Genomic DNA, 21,613 nt, shown 5'->3' with positions numbered 1-21,613 from the left:
TTTCAAAAATGCTATTATTGTGTAAAACTTTAATAAATGAGAAAAAGTATACATATTAGGTATCGCCACGTCCGTAACAATCTGCTCTATAAAAATGTCACTTGACTGAACCCCTCAGGTGAACGCTGTAAAAATAAATAAATAGAAACTGTGCTAAAACAACCAATTTTTTGGTCACCTTGCCCCATAAAGTGTTATAATGAATGATCAAAAAATCATATGTACCCAAAAATAGTACTAATAAAACTGGCACCTTATCCCTTAATTTCCAAAATGGGGTCACTTCTTGGGAGTTTCTACTGTAAGGGTGCATCAGGGGGCTTCAAATGGGACATGGCATCTAAAAACCATGTGGAGTTCCTTTTCTTCTGCGCCCTGCCGTGTGCCCATACAGCAGTTTACGACCACATGTGGGGTGTTTCTGTAAACCGCAGAATCTGGGTAATAAATATTGAGTTTTGTTTGGCTGTTAACCATCGATGTGTTAAAGAAAAAATTGGATTAAAATGGAAAATCTGCCCAAAAAGTGAAATTTAAAAATTTGATCTCCATTTTCCTTTAATTCTTGTGGAACGCATAAAGGGTTAACAAAGTTTGTAAAATCAGTTTTGAGTAACTTGAGGGGTGTAGTTTCTACAATGGGGTCATTTATGGGGGTATCCACTATGTATGCCCCACAAAGTGACTTCAGACCTGAACTGGTCCTTATAAAGTGGGTTTTGGCAATTTTCTTAAAAATTTGAAGAATTTCTTCTAAACTTCTAAGCCTTCTAACGTCCTAAAAAAATAAAATGACATTTCCAAAATGATGCCAACATAAAGTAGACATATGGGGAATGTTAAATAATAAATATTTTATGAGGTATCACTTTCTGTTTTAAAAGCAGAGAAATTGAAATTTAGAAAATTGCGAATTTTTCACATTTTTGGGTAAATTTGGGATGTTTTCATAAATAAAGGTGAAATATTTTTACTTAAATTTATGACGATCATGAAGTACAATGTGTCACGAGAAAACAATCTCTGAATGACTTGGATAAATAACGGCGTTCCAAAGTTATTACCACATGAAGTGAGATATGTCAGTTTTTCAAAATTAGGCCTGGTCAGGAAGGGGGCAAATGGCCCAGATGGGAAGTGGTTAACAATATAATATTTGTTGAGAATGAATTTCTTTTGATCTGATGTTGAATAGGGTTTTTGTTAACTTTGTACTACAAGCTGTGGACTAACAATAAGGTTCTACATGCTTTGCTTTTTTGCCTAAGGTCCTAAATTTCTCAGTCAGATGAACTGAGATCAATAGCCTTTATTTGGTTATATTGTGTGCATTTCACTTTATGTGAGCATTTTTACACATTTCTCTATGCATTTTACTTATTTCTTTTGTACGCTCTCGCCATTATTTGCAGATCCTTGTACTATGGACACAATGATAACTTATATTGTGTAAAAAAATATATTTTGCACTTAGATTTAGATGATTTACATTTATAAGTAGCTATTGTTAGTTAAAGTGGTTGCCTCACTTCCAGGGGCGTAGCTAAAGGCTCATGGGCGCTGGTGAAAGAGTTCAGCTTGGGCCCCCTTTCCCTCGGTGCTTTGTGGCTAGGAGCAGGGAAGCACATAGCTTTCGTGCTTCCTGCTGCAAAAATTGAAACAGCACCTCACCCCATGCCAAATTCTTGACCTGATCCCTTCCCTCCAGCCAAAGGTGTAACTTGACCACCATGCACTTTCTATAATACGGATGTCTTCTTATGTGGGTCTTTGAGCCCCCTCAGGCTCCTGGGCCCGGTAGTAACAGCTACCTCTGCACCACCTGTATCTATGCCCCTGCTCACTTCGTCAAATTACATTTATCATGTAGATAAATTAAATACAAGACACTTACTGACATATTGTGATTGTCCATATTGCCTCATTTGCTGGATTCATTCTTCTATCACATTATACACTGCTCGTTTCCATGGTTACAACCACCCCGCAGTCCAGCAGCCGTGGCCGTGCTTACACACTATAGGAAAAAGCACCACCGTATGGCCACTCCTGCCATGCTAGCCACCAGAGGGACTGGCACTTTTTCCAATAGTGTACAAGCATGGCCACCAGTGATGGATTGCAGGGTGGTCGTACGCCCTGGACATGAGCAGTGTATGATGTGAAAAATGAATCAAGTCAGCAGAGGAGGCAATATGGGAAATCACAATACATCAGTAAGCGCCTTGTATTAACATTTTTTAATATGATATATGCATTTGTTGAAGTGAGACAACCCCCTTAAAGGGAATTTGCCACCAGTTTTAAGATGCCTTATATAAAGACAACACAGACTGGTGACTGAGACCCTGAGCAAAACACTAGGTAACTTTCTTGACCTGGGCCTTTCACCACGATCAATATCTAGCAGCTGGAGTCATCTCAATAGACTAAATGCTCATGTTCATGAGCATCTAGATCTGCCCATCCAACCGCTGATTGACATCTCTCTTCCTATCGTAGTCTGCAGCAGGGGGTCAGGAGAGCTGTGTGTTTTTGAATATGAGGACTTTCCGAGCATGAACCGTCTATCGACTCACACTGGAACAGATCAATAGTAATTTTAGCTAAATGACTGGGTCAAATGACTGAACGGTTTCACCAGGGTCTCAGGCAGCATAAAACTTGGGACAGATTTCTTGAGATAAATTACTTGTAAGTGAATAGAAAGAAATCTAATAATATGTACACTCTAATAAACTGAATAACATTTCTAATAAATGATGCAATTTTGGGGAACTACTTTATTATGCCTGGTTGGTGTCCAGCCAACTTCATGCTGACTCAGTAATGACAATTTTAATTCATAGTAGTTTATACATCATTGTGTTCCATCCAGAGCAATTATTCGAGCAGTATAATATCTAAGCAGTACAACCCATTTCTCCTGTGAATCTATTGACGTTTGTCCTCTACGAGCACCCACCATCTAGGGTGTGCAGATCTCATATATTCTCTTGTGCGCCTATTTCACTTTATGTGATGGGTCAGTTAGCACAATTTTGTAAACCTGATTTTCACTTACATCACAGTAGATTGTGGTGCCATAGTTTTATTCATGTGATTCATAAAATAAGATAATCCTTTAATAATCCCACCATGGGGAAATTCACGGTGTTACAGCAGCACAGAGAGTACAAAAACTGAAAAATAAAGGCATTACAGTGAGTAGGGTACAGATAAAAAATCTCTAGATGGAATGCTATCCGCAGGAACCCGGTAGGCAATGAGCGCAGTCTATTTGCATGGAGATCAACTTGGATAATATTCTTCTCTCACCTACCACCTATTTAGGCTTGAGCAAATCGAGCTTCGGATCATATATCAATTCATTCGGAAACTTTGTTGTTAATGCTGTTTCCATACAGCATTAAAATGTATTGGCTCCGTGTAGCCAAACTTCATATCGACCGAAATTGTGCGATACTTCGATTAATAAATACGGTATTCATATCTGTGTATTTAAAAACATTTTAAAATAAGAAATACGAAGTCTGCTTTGGTACCGAGGTGCCAGTCTGTATAGAAGGCCACTTTGGATTCTTATTTTAGCATATTTATTCAACTTTGGTCGAAATGAAGTTTGGCTACACCGAGCTAATACATTTTAATGCTGTACGGAAACAGCATTAACAATGACGTTTTTGAACGAATCAACTTCGGATCTGTGATCGGAAGCTCAATTCACTCAAGCCTACATGGATTCATGGGCTAAGAATCACTTTTCTTGTGGAGAGTTATTGTTTGACCACCAGAAGTGATCTTTGCTGTTTTTAAAATTTCCCCACAGCCGCTTTTCTCACCCTCCAATAAACTCTACCCTCTGCCTGTTGCAGATTATGTTTCCCCCTAAGCACACAAAGCCCCTGCCATCTCATATCTTCCACCCTCATTGTGTCCACTGTACAGGCCCTTTCCTCTCAAAGTCTTTGTTACCTTGTGTCCTCTGCCGCCCCTCCCTTATCAGAGTGCCGATACCTGGTGATTCCCCTGTGCTTGTTTAGTGACCACCTTAAAAAGGCGTATTTGCTGTGCAGAGGTGATTTTACAGGGAAAAATAGCTAAGCTTTGACAATCACCTATTGTAAATGGTGGATCCTGTCTTATCTGTGACTCTAATCCTGCCTGTAATTATATCACCTCTGTGTATAGATAAGCAGGTAACTGCAGTAAAGAGATCTGTACAGACCAAGAAGTGACGCCTATTTTTAGGCATAGTGGCCTTAATTGCTACATTTTGAAATATAGATATTGACATAAAAAAAATAAAAAATAGCATCACCAAAAAATATAAAAAATATTCTAAACATAAAAACGTGATTTAAACAATATGTCATTTTCTGATGACACATTCCCTTTCATGTTAAATGAAGGAGGGTGTCTACCACTGAGGACCCTGTTTTATTAGACAGAGGAGGGAATAGCTGCAAACAGCTTCTCTTGTGCTGGAGGAATCAGCATATCTGCATTTCATGGACAGCCTATTGATTACAGTGGAAGCATGTAATTCTCCATTTCACCTATAGTGGCGCTGCAGGGAAAGTGAACACTTGCTGACACATTCCCCCTAGATTACAGCTGACCACTAGAGTTCCCGGCATGATGAGCACATTGTTATCAACTCCTTTGGTTTTTTTCTGCACTAGTTTTTCTAAAGTCTGTAATATCATTGACTTTTAGGCTGAGTTCACACGAGCGTGACAGATTTGGTCCGGATGCGTTCAGGGTGCGTTCAGTTAAACTCGCACCATTTTGCAAGCAAGTTCAGTCAGTTTTGGCTGCAATTGCGTTTAGTTGTTCCGTTTTTTCCGCGCGGGTGCAATGCGTTTGATGCGTTTTTCACGCGCGTGATAAAAAAACTGAAGGTTTACAAACAACATCTCCTAGCAACCATCAGTGAAAAACGCATTGCATCCGCACTTGCTTGCCCCATTCACTTCTATGGAGCCAGGGCTGCGTGAAAAACGCAGAATATAGAACATGCTGCGATTTTAAAGCATTGCAGAACTGATGCGTGAAAAAAAATGCTCATGTGCACAGCCCCATTGAAATGAATGGGTCAGGATTCAGTGCAGGTGCAATGCGTTCACCTACTGCATTGCACCCGCGCGGAAATCTCGCCCGTGTGAACGCAGCCTTATTGTTTTATCTTAATTCATATATTGGACTTGTTTTGCTGACAAATGCTAGGTTGTTTCCAAAATGAGCCAGTTTTAGTTTGCTTGACAATAAAGAACAAATATCGTTGGTGCAGTCTAATAAATCTAAGGTTCTGTTTGCTGTGGCTTGCTTTAATTATGTCTGATATTTAACAGTAACCATGTTGTGTCATTGTAATCTCTTTAGAGCACAACCCGCAGAGGAGGCTGGAGTGTGGCCAAACAACCAGTTTGAAACTGAGAGACTTCAGGCAATGATTCTGGCATCTGCTAATGGTCAGTCTTCATATGTGGAAACAATGGAGTGTATTTCATCATAATACTAATGACTTATGAAATGTCACTGGAGATTACTTGTTAGGTGAAAATGCCAATGTTATAAGTAGAGATGAGTGAATTTCAAAAAAATTTGATTCTGTCATTTTGGGTGAATTTTCCAAAAAGATTTGATACGATCCGAAATAATTTGCAGAGTCTCTATAGTGATGTAGAACACTGTGCCTTGCAGCAACACACATAATGAGTCCGCTGTGGTAGTGAAACAATACTGTGAGTCAGTATGACACGCAGAAAACAGGCGTCGCTCTTATAATCACTGCACACTTCACTTATTTGGGTAGTTACGGGGCCAAAACTGACCAAATAACTCAAGTGTGACCTCAGCCTTACAGGTCAATGTTAGCATCAGGTAAAAAGAACCGTGCAGAGACCCAAGATCCTACTATAGCGTGAAAGAGTGCACTTCTTTTACACCCTTGTCAGCTGATTCCACATAGATGTCTACAGAACCTTTTCTATTAAACCCTTATACAAGTAGAGCCCCCTACAGAGTGGAGAGGGTGTCAGCATTAAGTTTGCATTGACGTCACTGATTATTTTGCCCTTCCTCTGATCTGTCAGAACAATAACACCCCAAAAAACGAATCCTGTCTGTTGAGCATCCGCCTTCACTCACTCAGCATTTTGTCAGTAATCCATAAGTATTGCTAATGCCCAAAAAAACAGGAGTGGATCCAAAACAGAGATTTGATTTGATTCAACTTTATTGTCATTACACATATATAAATACAGAGTAACGAGATAAAGTTTGCATCTAATCAGAAGTGCAGCAAGTGCAATAAAAACAGATAATATACAGATAAGGGTAGTGTAGAAGGTAGGAATAGTTATGTACAGATTATGTACAAATAAGTTAAGTATACAGGAGTTTATATTGCTATACAGAGAGCAAACATACAGATGTACTTTGGACAAATATACAGATGTACTGATGTATACATATATACAGATATGCAGATGTTCTAATGTATACGTATATAACAGAGACTTTTTCTATGACAGTCTCCCTCTATAGCAGTAACCAATGTGAACATACAGTGAATATTGAGAATAATTGACCATGATCATGGTCATAGGAGAAGGAGTGTAGTAGGTTAAATGAGCATGGATGGAAAGGTTCATCGGGGGACTGAGTTCAGTAGAGTGACAGCTGTGGGAAAGAAGCTGTCCCTAAACCTGCTGGTTTTAGTCTGAAGGATCCTGTAGCGCCTTCTAGAGAGAAGGAGCTGAAAGAGTTTATTGGCAGGATGAGTGGAGACCCTAAGAATGATGCATGCACGGCATAGACATCTCTTCTTGTGAACATCCTCAATGGCAGAAAGTGGAGTCCCTGTGATGCGTTGGGCAGTTTTCACCACCTGCTGCAGTGCCTTACGGTCAGCAACAGAGCAATTCCCATACCAAACTGTAACACAATTGGTCAGGATGCTCTCTATCACAGAGCGGTAGAAGTTACCCAGGATGTCAGCAGACAGGTAGTTACCCAGTATATCAGATGACACGTGAATGGAATATTTGCATGTCTTATGTGTTTTGTACCCACTCCTGAATTTGGCTACCAAATTATAAGCTAATTGTGATGGGATCATACAGACCTTACAGCTGCTACACAGACAGGATCCGTTGTGTGTCTCATTTTTCTTTACTTCTGACAGATCAGAAGAAGGGTCAATAAAATGTTGATGTCAACCAAGCCAAAAGAGAAAAATAGTGGCCCGGTCATGAAGTGGGGAGGGTGGGAACAGCATGAGAAGTCCCCAGAGTAGCCCAATGACATAGTGTGGAGGTGGCAGCAGCATCAGGAGACCACAGAGTGGCAAGGGGACATAGTGGTGAGGTGGCAGCAGCATCAGGAGATTACAGAGTGGCAAGGTGACATAGTGTGGAGGTGGCAGCAGCATCAGGAGACCAAAGAGTGGCAATGTGACATAGTGTTGAGGTGGCAGCAACATCAGGAGATCACAGAGTGGCAAGGTGACATAGTATGGAGGTGGCAGAAGCATGAGGAGGCCATAGAGTGGCACAATGACAGATGTGGAGGTGGCAGCATGAGGAGGCATGGAGGTATGGACATAGTGTGGAGGTGGCAGCAGCATCAGGAGACCACATAGTGGCAAGGTGATATAGTGTGGAGGTGGCAGCAGCATCAGGATACCACAGAGTGACCTGGTGACAAAGTGGGGAGGTGGGTGGCACTAACAGTACCTGCTGACGATGGTGGATGTAGGAAGGAGCACTTGGCATCAGACGTGTGGCATCAGGCGGGTGGCAGGATCAGAATAGTAGCCAGAAGAAAACGGCCACTTTTGTCAAGATTTGGGTGAGGCAGCATGGATGATCTAGTCTGATGCATCAGGCATAGGTGGGTGGAAATCCAGGCTGATCCATGCCTAATTCATCTTGACAAAGGTCAGTTTTTCCACATTTTTGGTGGACAGACGAGGTCTCCTTGGGGTAAATATGGCCCCTGGCGCACTAAACACCCGCTCTGATGCCACACTATTGGCCGGGTAGGACAGCTTTTCCAGGTCAAACTTGGCCAGTTGCGGCCACAAATCCAGCGGATCGTCAATTACGGCTGGCAGGGTGCACTCCAAGTATGCCACCACCTGCTGGTTCAGGTTCTGCTCTATGTCTAGCTGCTGGTGAGTAGTTTCTTCACTATGCGGGTGAAGAAAGCAGGTCATCAGCGACTCTAGACTCAGGCTGCTGCTGATGGAGCTGGTACTGCTCCTGCCACCACCCCCCCCCCCCCCAGCAGCCATGGCAGTATAATGTGAGCACATAGGACCCCCTGGTCATACCTGTGAGAGGATGGATGATGGCGCAGATAGGCAGCAGCCAACTTACTACATAGGATGCCTCTATAGTAGTTACGTTTGTTCTCCCTCTCAGCGGGTGGAAAAAAGGCCCCCATTTTGGACTGGTAGCGAGGGTCTAGCATAGTGGAGAACCAATAGTCATCCCTCTGCCAAGTGGTGACAATTTGGCTGTCAAGAATTTGCACAAGTGACTCGGAGGGACTCCCTGTCTTCATCTCCACTGCATACTGCCACGGTGTGTCTGGGTCATCTGCCTCGACTTCCTCATCTCCCTCTTGCACCGCTAGCTGACACTGGGAGCTCAGCCCTCTCGAAGTGACCCCTGCTGCCACGCCCCCTAACTATGCTGTGACCTGTGCCTGGGCCAGAAACATTTAGGCCTGTGCCCTTCCCTTGTGCAGGACCTGCCACTTCTCTGTCTGACATACTGTTAAATCAAATAAGTAAATAGAAAGGAAATTAATATAAAGTTTTTATTTTGCCACTAATACATGCCAAAAAGGGCTGTAATTTTTCCACTTCACCACACAATTGCTAATAAGCCCTTTTGCTTTTTCCCGACTAATACATGCCCAAAAAAGGCTTTAGAACATATAACTAAGGCCGTGAATGGCAAATAAAGTATTTTTTTTGCCACTAATACACCCCAAAAAGGGTTTTAATTTTCTCACTTGACCACACAACGGCTAATAAGCCCTTTTTCTTTTTCCCCACTAATACATGCCAAAAAGTGGCTTTGGAACATATAACTGCAGGCGTGAACAGCAAATAATATATATTTTTGTGCTACTAATACATGCCAAAAAGGTCTGTAATTTTTCCACTTCACCACACAATTGCTTATAAGCCCTTTTTCTTTTCCCCCACTAATACATGCCAAAAAAAAGGCTTTAGAACATATAATTGAGCATGTGAATGGCAAAAAATTATTTTATTTTTTTGCCACTAATACACGCCAAAAAGGGCTTTAATTTTCTCACTTGACCAAACAACGGCTAATAAGCCCTTTTTCTTTTTCCCCATTAATACATGCCAAAAAGAGGCTTTAGAACATATAACTGCGGCCGTGAAAAGCAAATAATATATATTTTTTTGCTACTAATACACGCCAAAAAGGGCTGTAATTTTCTCACTTCACCACATGCTGAAATGAGCAGCAGTATAATGGCAATTTGGATTCTCAGTCAGTGCAGCATGGTGTAATAGGATTGTTCCTATTGCCCTGGCTGTAAACTCCCCTATTAAACCCTGTTCTGATTCAATACTGTGGAATAATTCCTCTCTATCCTTTCCCTACACTTCTAATGCTCTTTCCCTGAACTTCTATTGATCAAAATATAAGTTTTCAAGTCTTTCCTAGCACTATCCCTAGCGCCTGCTAACATCTCTCCCTGCACTAAGTACACTGGAAAATAACTTAATCCAAGGTGGCTGAGGCTATTTATAGGGCTGTGACATCACAGGGATGGTTGGCTGCTGATTGGCTGCAGGCATGGCATTGTGGGTGAACCCTCGTTCCCAGAGTTCCTTGCTCCATGTCCTAACATGTGCAGCAGCCATTTTAGGAAAAAAATGTGATTCGTTACCATTCCTGAAATTCAAATAGAATTCCACTTCGTCAGCTTCGATTCGCTCATATCTAGTTATAAGGATATTCATAGACTGAATTAACAAATTTACTATGTCACATTAGTCAGCTATAGTTCATTATACAGGTGAAACTTGAAAAATTTGAATATCGTGCAAAAGTCCATTTATTTCAGTAATGCAAATTAAAAGGAATTGCATTAATGCAGCTTAAAATTTAAATTTTGTGAAAAGGTTCAATATTCTAGGATCAAAGTGTCACTCTAGTCAGCTAATTAATCCATCCCCCCTGAGCAAAGGGTACCTGAGATTGTGACTTTGGGGTTTCATAAGCTGTAAGCCATAATCATCCAAATTATAACAAATAAAGGCTTGAAATATCTCGCTTTGCATGTAATGAGTCTATCTTATTGTCATGCCCCACTCTGACGATGTGCGGAGGTCAGCCAGGATAGCAGCACGAGTTTAGTGATTGCTTTGGAGCCGTGCTGGATCCGCCTCTCTCAGGTGCACTGGGTGGGGTCTTTAGTTTAAATAGCACACTGCCCAGTGTCCTGAGCGGATTATACTGTTCATTCTGGTCTGGGAAGCTTGGAGAGAAGGTTGGCTGTCAGTTCCTGCTCTCAGAGATAAGTGTCATTGCTAGTTCGGTTGTTTGTGTCTTCTTGTCCATCCAGGTTCTGTGTGAGCAGACTGCTCCTATCTCCCCACTTCACCATCTTAGGGAGTTCAGGGTTTTTGTTAGCCCAGGCTGGAGGACACCAGCACACCTACCTTCAAGGTCTGCTGTGGGCTAAGCAGTGCAGGGAAAGAGGTCAGGGATAAGCTAGGAGGTGACCCTTCCCCTGTCTCTCGTCCAGAGCCTGGTTGGTGTGTTATCTTTGGTACAAAGTGTACGTCCGCCGTGACACTTATATGTTAGTTTCACCTTTTAAGTTGCATTACTGAAATAAATGAACTTTTCACGATATTCTAATATTTTGAGTTTCACCTGTACAGTTATACAATAGCCTTTGAACGCTATGCCCTTTGGTTGTGACATTGGGTTACATCTGCAACACCCTAGAAAGTATAATACATGACTCACAGTGCACCTCTAAATACATAAAAGTAATCTTAAAGAGGAGTTCCAGCTTTATCAACTTTTTATTTTTTTATTTTAAGTTCAGCCTATTGTACTTGTTGAAAAAAAAAAAAAAATTGGGAATCCCCATAGACAGGAATGGGAGCACACTGCACTTGCACGGCCACCACTTCCATTCACTTCTATGGGGCTGACAGAAATATCCAAGCCAGTGCTCGGCTATTTTCGGCCGCCTCATAGAAATGAATAGAGGGCGGCCACACATGCCGGCCATAATGATTACCATAGGTTGCAATGTCACACAAAGATGAGCAGCCAGGGGTCCTCTTAACAGCAGCTCAGGTGAGCCAATCGCATGCTATGAAATTATTGTGCCATAGTATGCACTGTATGGCCATTTAGGATACATTCTTATAAATTGGTCAACCCTTTAAAAGGTTTGTTTGAACCAGACAAGGTCTTATACACCTCATAATAGATATATAGGCACCTCTATAACAATATATTTATTATGCACTGCCATTGTTTCCATCCCACCTAAAATATAGCATACAGTTCAAATAGGAGATATGGGAGGAAAATTAAAGACTTACAACTCACAAACTGATTTAGTTTCCAATTTTCCTTTTTAAGTATAAAAATCAGCTATATTAAAATCCAGGAATCCAGTTTCCAGAATATGATCTTGACAACCCCGCTATAAATTAGCAAGCGAAGGATTCAACTTCTGTGTTGGATCATGTTTGACTAATACTGTAAAGTGTGACATTACTGCTTACATTGCATGGAAACACTGCCATCTGTTCGTTGGCTCTTTGAGTTAAGATGTTTTCCCATTGACAAGAATTTTATCAGAGTTTTTGCCAAGTGCTTGTGTATGTTGCATGCAGTGTACATCATTAAACTATAAACTTCTAAGACCAAAATAATAATTTTCAAAAATATGTTGGTTCTCAAAATTGACCAGGATCAAAACCACAAGCCACATCATTATGTTTTATTTTATCCTACAAACATTAGAACTTACTTTGCTTTTTAGTCTGGTATTTAATATTTTATTAATGTTTGTACCATAGAGCCAGACTTTAGTGCCTTTAGAGAGAGCGATCCAGTCATAGCCGGTTTCATCCCTAAGCAATAATCTTCTCCAGAAAAAATACAATATAAACAGCTGAGCGGGTGAAGAATCTGTCCAAGGGTCATAAAAAGAGCATGGGGGGGGGGACACAAACACAAAGCCTTGGCTTCATAATGGGGGTTTAATTTTGAAAATAACTATAGAACCCCTTTTATGTGTCCCACTGTATTCTATAATTATCAGAAATGTCTAAAGTAATAAAACTTATTTTCAGTCATTCAGACTGATAAAGGTTCCTTTTCTGTTGTAAATATTGTGAACATAAAATCGACTGGTTTCTGTAGACATCTGCTCCACTAACAAATCTCTACCTTGTCGCTTGAACTTTGTAGTATATTATGTACTCCGCTTTACTCCAAACTTGTATGCACCACATATACTGAGCTCCTGCATATATGTAAAAAAAAAATGAATAGGCAGTGGACATAAACAGCACATCAATCACTGAATGCTATGCCTTTTTAAACCAGTGGCATGTCCATTCTGTTGTGGGACTGCTGCAGATTTTCATGGTAGCATTCACTCAATGTGATTCATAGGATGAAAATCAAGGCAAACTTGTGACAAAATCCACAAGGAAGTAGCAATTATATCACTTGCATGTCAGCATTATAACTACTGTAGACAGCTTTAACTAAGGGTTTAGAAAGCAGAGTAGAGGTTCTTTTAAGATTTACATGAACTACAGAAAGAGACCAACTGATCTGCCAACTGTAGCTTAAAGGGAGTCTGTCACCTCCATATGGCCATATACAGTGCTTACATGGCTCTGTAGCACACCTATACAGGATTGTGACAGTAACTTTGTCTTTGTCTTTAGACTTGCACAAGCAGGAAAAACGAAGTTTAATTCATATGCAAATGAGCACTTACAAGTGCCCAGGGGCGGCGTTCAGTGTGTAGGTGCCCAGGCTGCTCTGCCTTCTTTTCACTTTACTCCTCCCCAGTCTCTGCCTTTGTCCGCCCTCCAAGTCTCTTTCCTCATCGATAGGGCAAAAGAAGAGGCTGGGGAGGAGTAAAGTAAAAAGAAGGCAGAGCAGCCTGGGCACCTACACACTGAACACCGCCCCTGGGCACTTGCGAGTGCTCATTTGCATATGAATTAAACTTCGTTTTTCCTGCTTGTGCAAGTCTAAAGAAAAGAACAAAGGTACCGTTACAATCCTGTATAGGTTTGCTACAGCGCCATGTAAGCACTGTATATGGCCATATGGAGGTGACAGACTCCCTTTAAATAATAGTCATAAAAGTTTAATAAACTATGGCAGATTTACCTCAATTAGCATATTTCATCCAAAACAAAAGGTGCACTTTTAATATGAAATTTTTACCCTGAGATTGCAGAGACCCACTTGGGACTGTATTGTATGGGTGTTTGGTTGAGACTCAGACCCAGAGAGGTAGAAGATGGGTAAAATAGCTCTTTGAAGGTGTATAAAGATCTCCAAATATCACATGCTTTCATTAAAACCAACTAATTCTGATGTCATATTTTTCCTAATATGTTCCTATTAATGTACATAAATATTCTTCACAAAATAACTGGAAAAACATGATGCAATCATAAATTAACACCTATGCTTTTGACTTTACCTTACAGAGGCTGCTGAGGGAACTTCTGGACTTGGAGGAGGAACAGGAACAATGGGCCTCAGTGCCCGTTACGGACCTCAGTTCACCCTGCAGCATGTTCCTGACTACCGACAAAACGTCTACATACCAGGAAGTACTTTGACACCAACCAACGCTGGAGGAAAACGTGATGGAAAAGGAGGAGGCAACAAGAAGAAATCTGGCAAGAAGGAAAAGAAATAATATTCTTTATTAAAGAGTTTGCTTACATCAACAGGGCAAAATAATTGGAGCAGTTCCTGATTTGAAAAAAAAAAAAAATGTTAGGGCAAAGTTAAATTTCATCTATGGACACATAAAAAAATCAATAGTTAGAATGTGTCATTATTAGAGCTGGATGCAGAACATCCCCTCCACTGGTGGCTTTTTCTGCTTCCAGCTCTGATGATAAAAACATTATTCCAAACTTCGGAAACAAGTGCCCTGTCAATATCAGCTAAGATTTTGTATTAGTGCAAGATAATTTCATGATGATATGCACTCTTTTTACAAGCTTTTAAATTTGATTTGCTTCCACATAGACACCTTGTGGAACTTCTTCCATTGTATATAATTCCAGTAAAGTGATTATTTTAATTTATAAAACATTCAGGTATTCAAGGGCGATTCTTGGCTTTATACCCATTTCTATTTTGTTTAACTATTGGCAGAAATCAAAGAGATTTGTTTGGCATCAAAATGTGGGTATGTGGAAATAAGTGACCTGAATTCAACAAAATATTAATTGAGCCTAAAAACTGGATAGTAAGATTATAAACACAGTAGAAGCAGCCATTTTATTGACTCTACACACTATTCATTGGAATATGGGCAGGGAGTTAAAAGGAGTAAGAATGTACTAAAGCATGGGGCAAAGATGACTGAAAACTACTGATGTTAAGTAATGGGTCAAATTCTTATGGATATTGTTTCGGGTCATAAAATGGCAGTGAGACGTAAAAAAATTGTGTAACTTTTTTTCCTGAAGTATGTAAAAAATGCTATATATATGTAGTGATCGTACAACAACTACTTATAAAGAGTGTCAATGGTCTTGTGCAGTACTTCTTTTAATACTGTACTTATTGATGTTTTTGTTTATTTTCTATGAGAAGACTATGTTGGAGATTTTTGTTTCCCCCAGTTATGGATTTAGAATATTCACATAATTTAATGTACTTGAAACACTAATGGAAAGTTCCATTTTGTTTTGCTCCTCCAGAGTGACAAGATGGACTCTTTACACTTGTGCACAAAGAAATGCATGTCTAATTTTTGCAAATTGTCTGCAACTCCACCAGACATAGGGAAATTGTTGCATGTAACTAGCATGGGGTAATTCATTCTTTATATAGAATGGGAAAAGAAAACCTGTCTAGTGCAGGTCAAAATGGCTAGGGTAGATTCAGCAGGGGGAGGAGATTATGATAAATATTTGCCAGGAATAGTCAAATTCTAACCCGTACATAAATTACATTTTTCTTCATTTTATTCACAATGATATACTGTAAAATTAATCAAGGCTGGAGTCAATCATGATAAAAATGTTAGGCATCATTAAAGTATCATATTATCCTGATAAAATACAAGGTGAGATATGTTTAGAAACCAGTCAAGTTTGACAACAATTTTATTTCAGTTTGTACAGTTAAAAAAATATTAATTATTGGAGGAGAAACCTTATTTTTCCAATAAAACTGTTATGTAGTATTTTCATACGTTAGGAATAGTAGATATTAGGCCATTCTTTATAACCACCCCCTTGGCCTAAATGTAATCCTGCCCAAAATTTTGATGTTGGATCAAACCAGTCCAAAATGTTCGACAGTCACAACCCCATCAAAAATGCACTATTCAAGTGCAATTCAGAAGTTGAATGTAGATTGGACTATTTATTATGGCTTACAGTATCATTCTATATGGTGGCCCATATATTTGATATGTACTTAGCACCATCAGACATCATGGGCAATCAGTTGTAGTTGCAAGTTTAGCAAGTCATAAACCACTCATGATGTTCTACTTTTTGGACCACTGATGATGATGACATTTCTCCTCTGATTTATTAATACATCATTCAGAAGCAATCAAGTTTTTTTTTAGCCAGGATCTTCATCACTAAGTCTATATACGTCAACAGTTACCTATGTAAATCCATATAAAGCTAGATTTTTTGGGAACAAATAGAATTACTCATGACCCTCCCCCTGATCACTTGTAATAGTAACCATTCCCGCTGCTCGTAATACTATTAACTAATGCAGTCACGTGAGTCTTTTAGCAGTAGATACATTTTTGCTATTTTTTCTTTCTCTTGAAGAAACAGAAGGTTATTTCATTGTAGAGATGCTATTGTCTTGTAACAATTAAGTGCTTATCTCATCCCAGTAGCTAACTTGTGGACAGCAGTATTTTAATATTCTCCTATCTTTCTGTGTGGTTTGTGATATCAATGTACATGAGTTGAAATGCATCTGTCCTTTTCAATGTGTCTAATACTGAATAATACTTACATATTATATAAAAATATATATGCTTCTTTCCCTCCCTGTATCCATATAGACCCATTTCACTGTATCACATGCAAGTTTTATACTCTGTTTTTATATTGCTTTCTTTCTTTGGGAAAAAAATAAAAAAAATAAAATGTTTTCTTCAAATTGTTGGCGTGTGGGGGTTTTAATTGTGTGGCTGACTCTATGGCTTGCTTTGTATTACACAAAGTACAGATAAGAAGTCTTATATTCTTAGAGAGATTGCCATCTGGTAAAGCTTGTTAGAGTTGACCCATATTTTCTTAAGGTTTTAGTGCCTTCTGCTGATGACACCATAGCTGCTTCTTGATGAAATCTGATAGAAAGCAGGAAGAGAAAGCAGCATTCTTCTTTACTTCAATATTCTACATACACTATACAAATAGCATTCACTACTACTGATAGAACCATTATAATGAGACATATTGAATGGTTAATTGTTTTGTTGGATGGACCAGAGACAATTCAGTTTCCATGTGTATTTCTAGAGAGCCATTGGTTTGGGTGCCAACCATATACATAATTCAATAACTATGGTTAGACACTAGATCTACAAGAAGCATATAACTACACATAGAAATATTGTTGGCCTACATCATAAGCCAACCAATTAGGCATATGGAAATTTCCACAAATGTGACGTGTCCAAAAGACTTTACAAAAAATGAGTGATACTTTGACTTATATAACAGCTCCAACCTCCTGCAGAGGCAGCAAAGGTACAGTATCACTCATATATCATTATTACTACTATGCTTCACATCTTATGAAAATATATGGCTCTAGGTCTAATGAGGGGAGATTAAACTGACTTAAAAAATTCACAAATTTTGACACATGCATCATTTGAGCAAAGATTTGTCTTTTGGCCATTTTTCTGTTGTTTACACTACTTTCCCAAAAAGTGGCCAGGAAAGGGTAGGGGCTTAGCAGAAGGGAGTGTGGCAAAGCAAATTTACTATAATTTAGTTCTGTTTAAAAGATAGTAAATTTGCAAGGCTAATGGAGCCATACCTCCTTCCACTTTCACTTTCTGAGGTCCAGAGGGCAAGATGTACATGATTTATTGAGAGCTATCTGTCTCTTAACACAGATGCATTTCACTCTAGTGCAGAGAGGGTCAACACTGGCATAGTAAATCCCAGTCTTGATAAATCTCCCTAACAGTGTCTGCAATACTGTAAATAATACACCACTCCATTTAATATCCATGTTGTAGTAAGATATTCCCTCTGAATATTCAGAGGATGGAAAACAGTCTATGAGCTCTAGTGTTGACAGCCAAACATCTGCAGGAAGAAAAGCAAAGGAAAACTGGAGTTAGATTAATTTCAGACAGCAGTAATATGATGGCATACTGTATATAATGTGTTTTCCACCAGGTAACATTTTCTTAAAGGATCAAAATGACATAAAATAGAACAATAAAATAAGTCATACTGACCACTCTATTTTCTGGTTCTACTTGCAACAGGCTTAGCAAATGACTGACTGAGCAGTTAAAGGGAATTTCCGAGATTTTTAAACTAATGACTTATCCTAGAGGGGTTCGACACCAGAGACCTGCACCGATCAGCTGTTTGAGTAGGTAGCAGTGCTTTCGGTAGAATGACATTCATCATTCACATGGCCTAGGCTCAGCTGAGCCCCACTGAATTAAATGGGTCTGAGTTTTGATACCAAACATAGCTGCCGTACAATGTACGTCGCTGTGCTTGGGGACAGAGAGAAGGCTATGGAGCTACTGCGAGCACTGGTGCCTTCTCAAACAGCTGATCGGCAAAAGGCCAAAGGATAGGTCATCAGTGAAAAGATTTGGGAAAACTCCTTTAATTTCTGTGTTTAAAGGGGCAAGGAAAGAGAGACCAACAGGGAACCAGGAAAGCACTATAATAGAACTAGCAATGGGTCATTGAGGTGACTATTCTTCTTTTATTTTTAACACAAAGTGGACCTTTACAAATACTGGGCCTACAACTCCCTTTAATGTCTATATTCAGGCCCTAGAACCCCAAACTGCAATCCCTAGGTTATATTGAACAGACCCTAGATTACTATTAGGTTCTGAGACAATTTGAGTCCAGTAGAACTTCTGAGACCTGGGTGTTGCAGCTGTAACACAGAAATTATTCAGTATGCAATATGAATGAAAAAAAATCCATACAATAATAGCCAATGAAATGGATATGGAATAATGTCTACATACATACATGTCAACATAATGGGTTTTTACAACTACATTTCCTTTCCCACTCAAATATATCATAGTAATATCTTGGATTAATAACTTTTACAAGTACTAATAGTATACTTCTTACCCCACTTCCCCCCTCCACCACCACCATTGTTGCCACTTTGCAAATAATGAGTACAGTTGCCCATACTTTATGAAAATGTTCCTGGAACTCAGGATTTTCACATTTTATAATATGTGCAGTACTAGGTATTTGCAAACTTTTACTTGTTATTTAATTCTAATTTAATGTTATTTATGCATTGATGTATTATAACATACACCTAAAATGGCTTTAGTATGACTTGGTCAGGGTTAACTATCCTAACTAGGCTGCCCCTAGTTCAGTGAAGTCTAGTGAGTTATGAGTTAGCAGAGGAAGTGAGAGGTTGCTACATTGTCTTACTCCTCATCACTCCAGACCCGAAGGATTATCTACTAACAGATAGACCTCACCATTTTTACAGTACTCCTTAAAGAGAGATAAAAGGAAGAAACTTAGAAGATCCAAATTTGCATGGCCGAGCTTTGGACTCACTCAGTAAGGTATTTAGCGTTTTAAGGCTGATAAAGGCTTTACTGTAATGAGAGGGACAATACTAAAATACCCTTCTCACCTGGACACTTTCTGGCCCGCTGTATCTTAAGCCCTGTATCCCTCAGTTGCAAGAGTAATATTGCCAGCAATATATTCTATTTGGAACTGTGTTCTGATACCATAAGATGTACTACAACTCCAATCTTGCACTTTAGTAAAGGGATATGTATATTTTCTACATCTGGCCTGGTTACTGACTCCAGCACCATATGCCGGCCATTGCACCCAAATCAAGGACACCCCAAAAAACATCAGGCAGGAGCCCCAACATTAGAATGTGCCTCCTAACACTGAAGAAAGCGTGTGCCGTCCTAACACTGCCCTGGCTCTACGGAGCATTCATGTGAGGATTGCCACTGACTGTTACTCCTCCAGGGCTTGTGGCATATGTCATCCTCCATGTCAGTTTAATTCTATTGTGATCAAAGGGGATAGCAGGGACAGGTGATTTCCATCAGTTTGCAATGGTTACATTTGCAGCCAAGAAGATATATCTGATAAGCCTTTGGGTATGTTTGGGGACTTTTTTTTTTTGTACATAAAAGAACTTTACACTGCTGGGGCTTTTGTATGTCTGCAACCTGTGATAGTGTTCTAGACAGTAGACTAACTTAGTCTCAGTTATAACACAGATAATACAATTTCCTGCATCCATGAAACCATCCATGAATAATATGGATGAAACAGATACTGTTGTAAAATTATCCATTAAAAATCAGATAGAAAGGCTGATAAAATATTTCAAGGATAAGGACACCTTTGCAAAAAAAGAAAGTTTACAAACTAATTAATTTATTTTGTGGAGAAAATCATTTCTCCAATTGGTTCTATTTATATATCTTTTTTTGTTTTTGTTCTACAGCCTGCTGTGCTTCCTATGCACAGCAGGCTGCTCTTAGTGAGTTTAGAGAATCAGTCATCTAACAGATTTTCTGTAAATCCTCCTATGCACACGGGAACGCGCACTGTCTCCCCCAGTCAGGAGCGCTGTATCAGAAGCCCCGCCCCTAACAGGCATCTCTCTCACCAGGAGCAGCTCCAGACTACATTGTGGTTACAGGACCTGTGGTGATGTCACAGTCATGTGATCAGCCATGTGTGTGGGAGGAGTTAGGGGAACACACACAGGCTGGTGGAGAATGCAGAGGTACTTTATGTATGAAAGGTGTGTATAAAGCCGGGCTATGTCAGTGTAAACATTGTATTGTACAGTTTTCTGTGTGTAATGTGCACAGTTCTATCTGTGTAATGGACATGTAGCAGAGCTGTGTGCACAATGTGTATATAGTAAACTGTGTAATGGGCATGTGGTAAAGCTGTGTATGTAATATGTATATAGTAGTGTCAGGTGGGAGCAGTGTATGTCAGCGTCAGGTGGGCGCTGTGTATTGCATCATCAGGTGGGGGCTGTGTATGGCAGCGCCAGTTGGGCACTGTGTAGAGCAGCATCAGGTGGGCGCTGTGTATAACATCGTCAGGTGGGCGCAGTTTATGGCAGCAGCGGGTGTGCACTGTTTATGGGGGCGTTAGGTGGGCGCTGTGTATGGGGGCATCAGATGGGCGCTGTGTATGGCAGTGTCAGATGGGCACTGTGTATGGCAGTGTCGGGTGGGCGCTGTGTATGGCAGTGTCAGGTGATCGCTGTGTATTGCATCATCAGGTGGGCGCTGTGTATGGCACTGTCATGTGGGCGCTGTGTATAGCAGCGCTGGGTGGGCGCAGTTTATGGCACCGTCAGGTGGGCACTGTGTATGGCAGCGTCATGTGGGCGCTGTGTATGGCAGAATAAAGTGGGCACTGTGAATGGCTGTGTCAGGTGGGCACTGTTTATGGGGGTCAGATGGGCGCTCTGTATGGTGGTGCCAGGTGGGCGCTATGTATGGCAGCGTCAGGTGGGCGCTGTGTATTGCATCATCAGGTGGGCGCTGTGTATTGCAGTGTCAGGTGGGCACTGTGCATAGCAGCGTCAGGTGGGCGCTGTGTATGACAGCGTCGGGTGGGCGCAGTTTATGGCGGCAGCGGGTGGGCACTGTGTATGGCAGCTTCAGGTGGGCGCTGTGTATGGGGACGTCAGATGGGTGCTGTGTATGGCAGTGCCAGGTGGGCGCTGTGTATGGCAGCGTCAGATGGGCACTGTGTATGGCAGCTTCAGGTGGGCGCTGTGTATGGCAGTGTCAGGTGATCGCTGTGTATTGCATCATCAGGTGGGCGCTGTGTATGGCACTGTCAGGTGGGTGCTGTGTATAGCAGCGTCAGGAGGGCGCTATGTATGGCAGCGCCGGGTGGGTGCAGCTTATGGCGGTGTCGGGTGGGCGCAGTTTATGGCGGCGGTGGGTGGGCACTGTGTATGGCAGCATCATGTGGGCGCTGTTTATGGCGGAATAAGGTGGGCACTGTGTATGGCTATGTCAGGTGGGCACTGTGTATGGCAGCTTCAGGAGGGCGCTGTGTATGGCAGTGTCAGGTGAT

At 40.7% G+C, this 21,613-nt stretch overlaps 4 protein-coding genes and 1 pseudogene across 26 annotated transcripts in view; all 5 read left to right on the top strand.

Moving 5' to 3' along the window:
* Positions 1-5,433, top strand: part of LOC122928291 (protocadherin gamma-C5-like) — a 237,847-nt gene extending 232,414 nt beyond the window's left edge. Inside the window, 1 exon segment of the mRNA XM_044280996.1 lies at positions 5,386-5,433. The gene's annotated coding sequence lies outside the window, so the exon portion shown is untranslated.
* LOC122926009 overlaps positions 1-5,448 on the top strand; it is a 401,881-nt pseudogene extending 396,433 nt beyond the window's left edge.
* Positions 1-5,449, top strand: part of LOC122928290 (protocadherin gamma-C5-like) — a 203,558-nt gene extending 198,109 nt beyond the window's left edge. The window contains 1 exon segment of the mRNA XM_044280995.1: positions 5,386-5,449. The gene's annotated coding sequence lies outside the window, so the exon portion shown is untranslated.
* LOC122928292 (protocadherin gamma-C5-like) overlaps positions 1-5,452 on the top strand; it is a 127,224-nt gene extending 121,772 nt beyond the window's left edge. The window contains 1 exon segment of the mRNA XM_044280997.1: positions 5,386-5,452. The gene's annotated coding sequence lies outside the window, so the exon portion shown is untranslated.
* Positions 1-16,442, top strand: part of LOC122928287 (protocadherin gamma-C5-like) — a 369,082-nt gene extending 352,640 nt beyond the window's left edge. For all 23 annotated transcript variants that reach the window (XM_044280991.1, XM_044280993.1, XM_044280990.1 and 20 more), the window contains 2 exons: positions 5,386-5,474; positions 13,769-16,442. In XM_044280991.1, coding sequence (XP_044136926.1) covers positions 5,386-5,474; positions 13,769-13,983 — 304 coding nt within the window. In that variant the 3' untranslated portion in view covers positions 13,984-16,442. The remainder of the gene's footprint in view (positions 1-5,385; positions 5,475-13,768) is intronic.
* The last annotated feature ends 5,171 nt before the right edge of the window (positions 16,443-21,613 follow it).

Source organism: Bufo gargarizans, chromosome 2, assembly GCF_014858855.1.
Source record: "Bufo gargarizans isolate SCDJY-AF-19 chromosome 2, ASM1485885v1, whole genome shotgun sequence".
Lineage (NCBI taxonomy): Eukaryota > Metazoa > Chordata > Amphibia > Anura > Bufonidae > Bufo > Bufo gargarizans.
The sequence above is the reverse complement of the archived record's forward strand: the minus strand, read 5'-3'. Positions and strand labels throughout refer to the sequence as shown.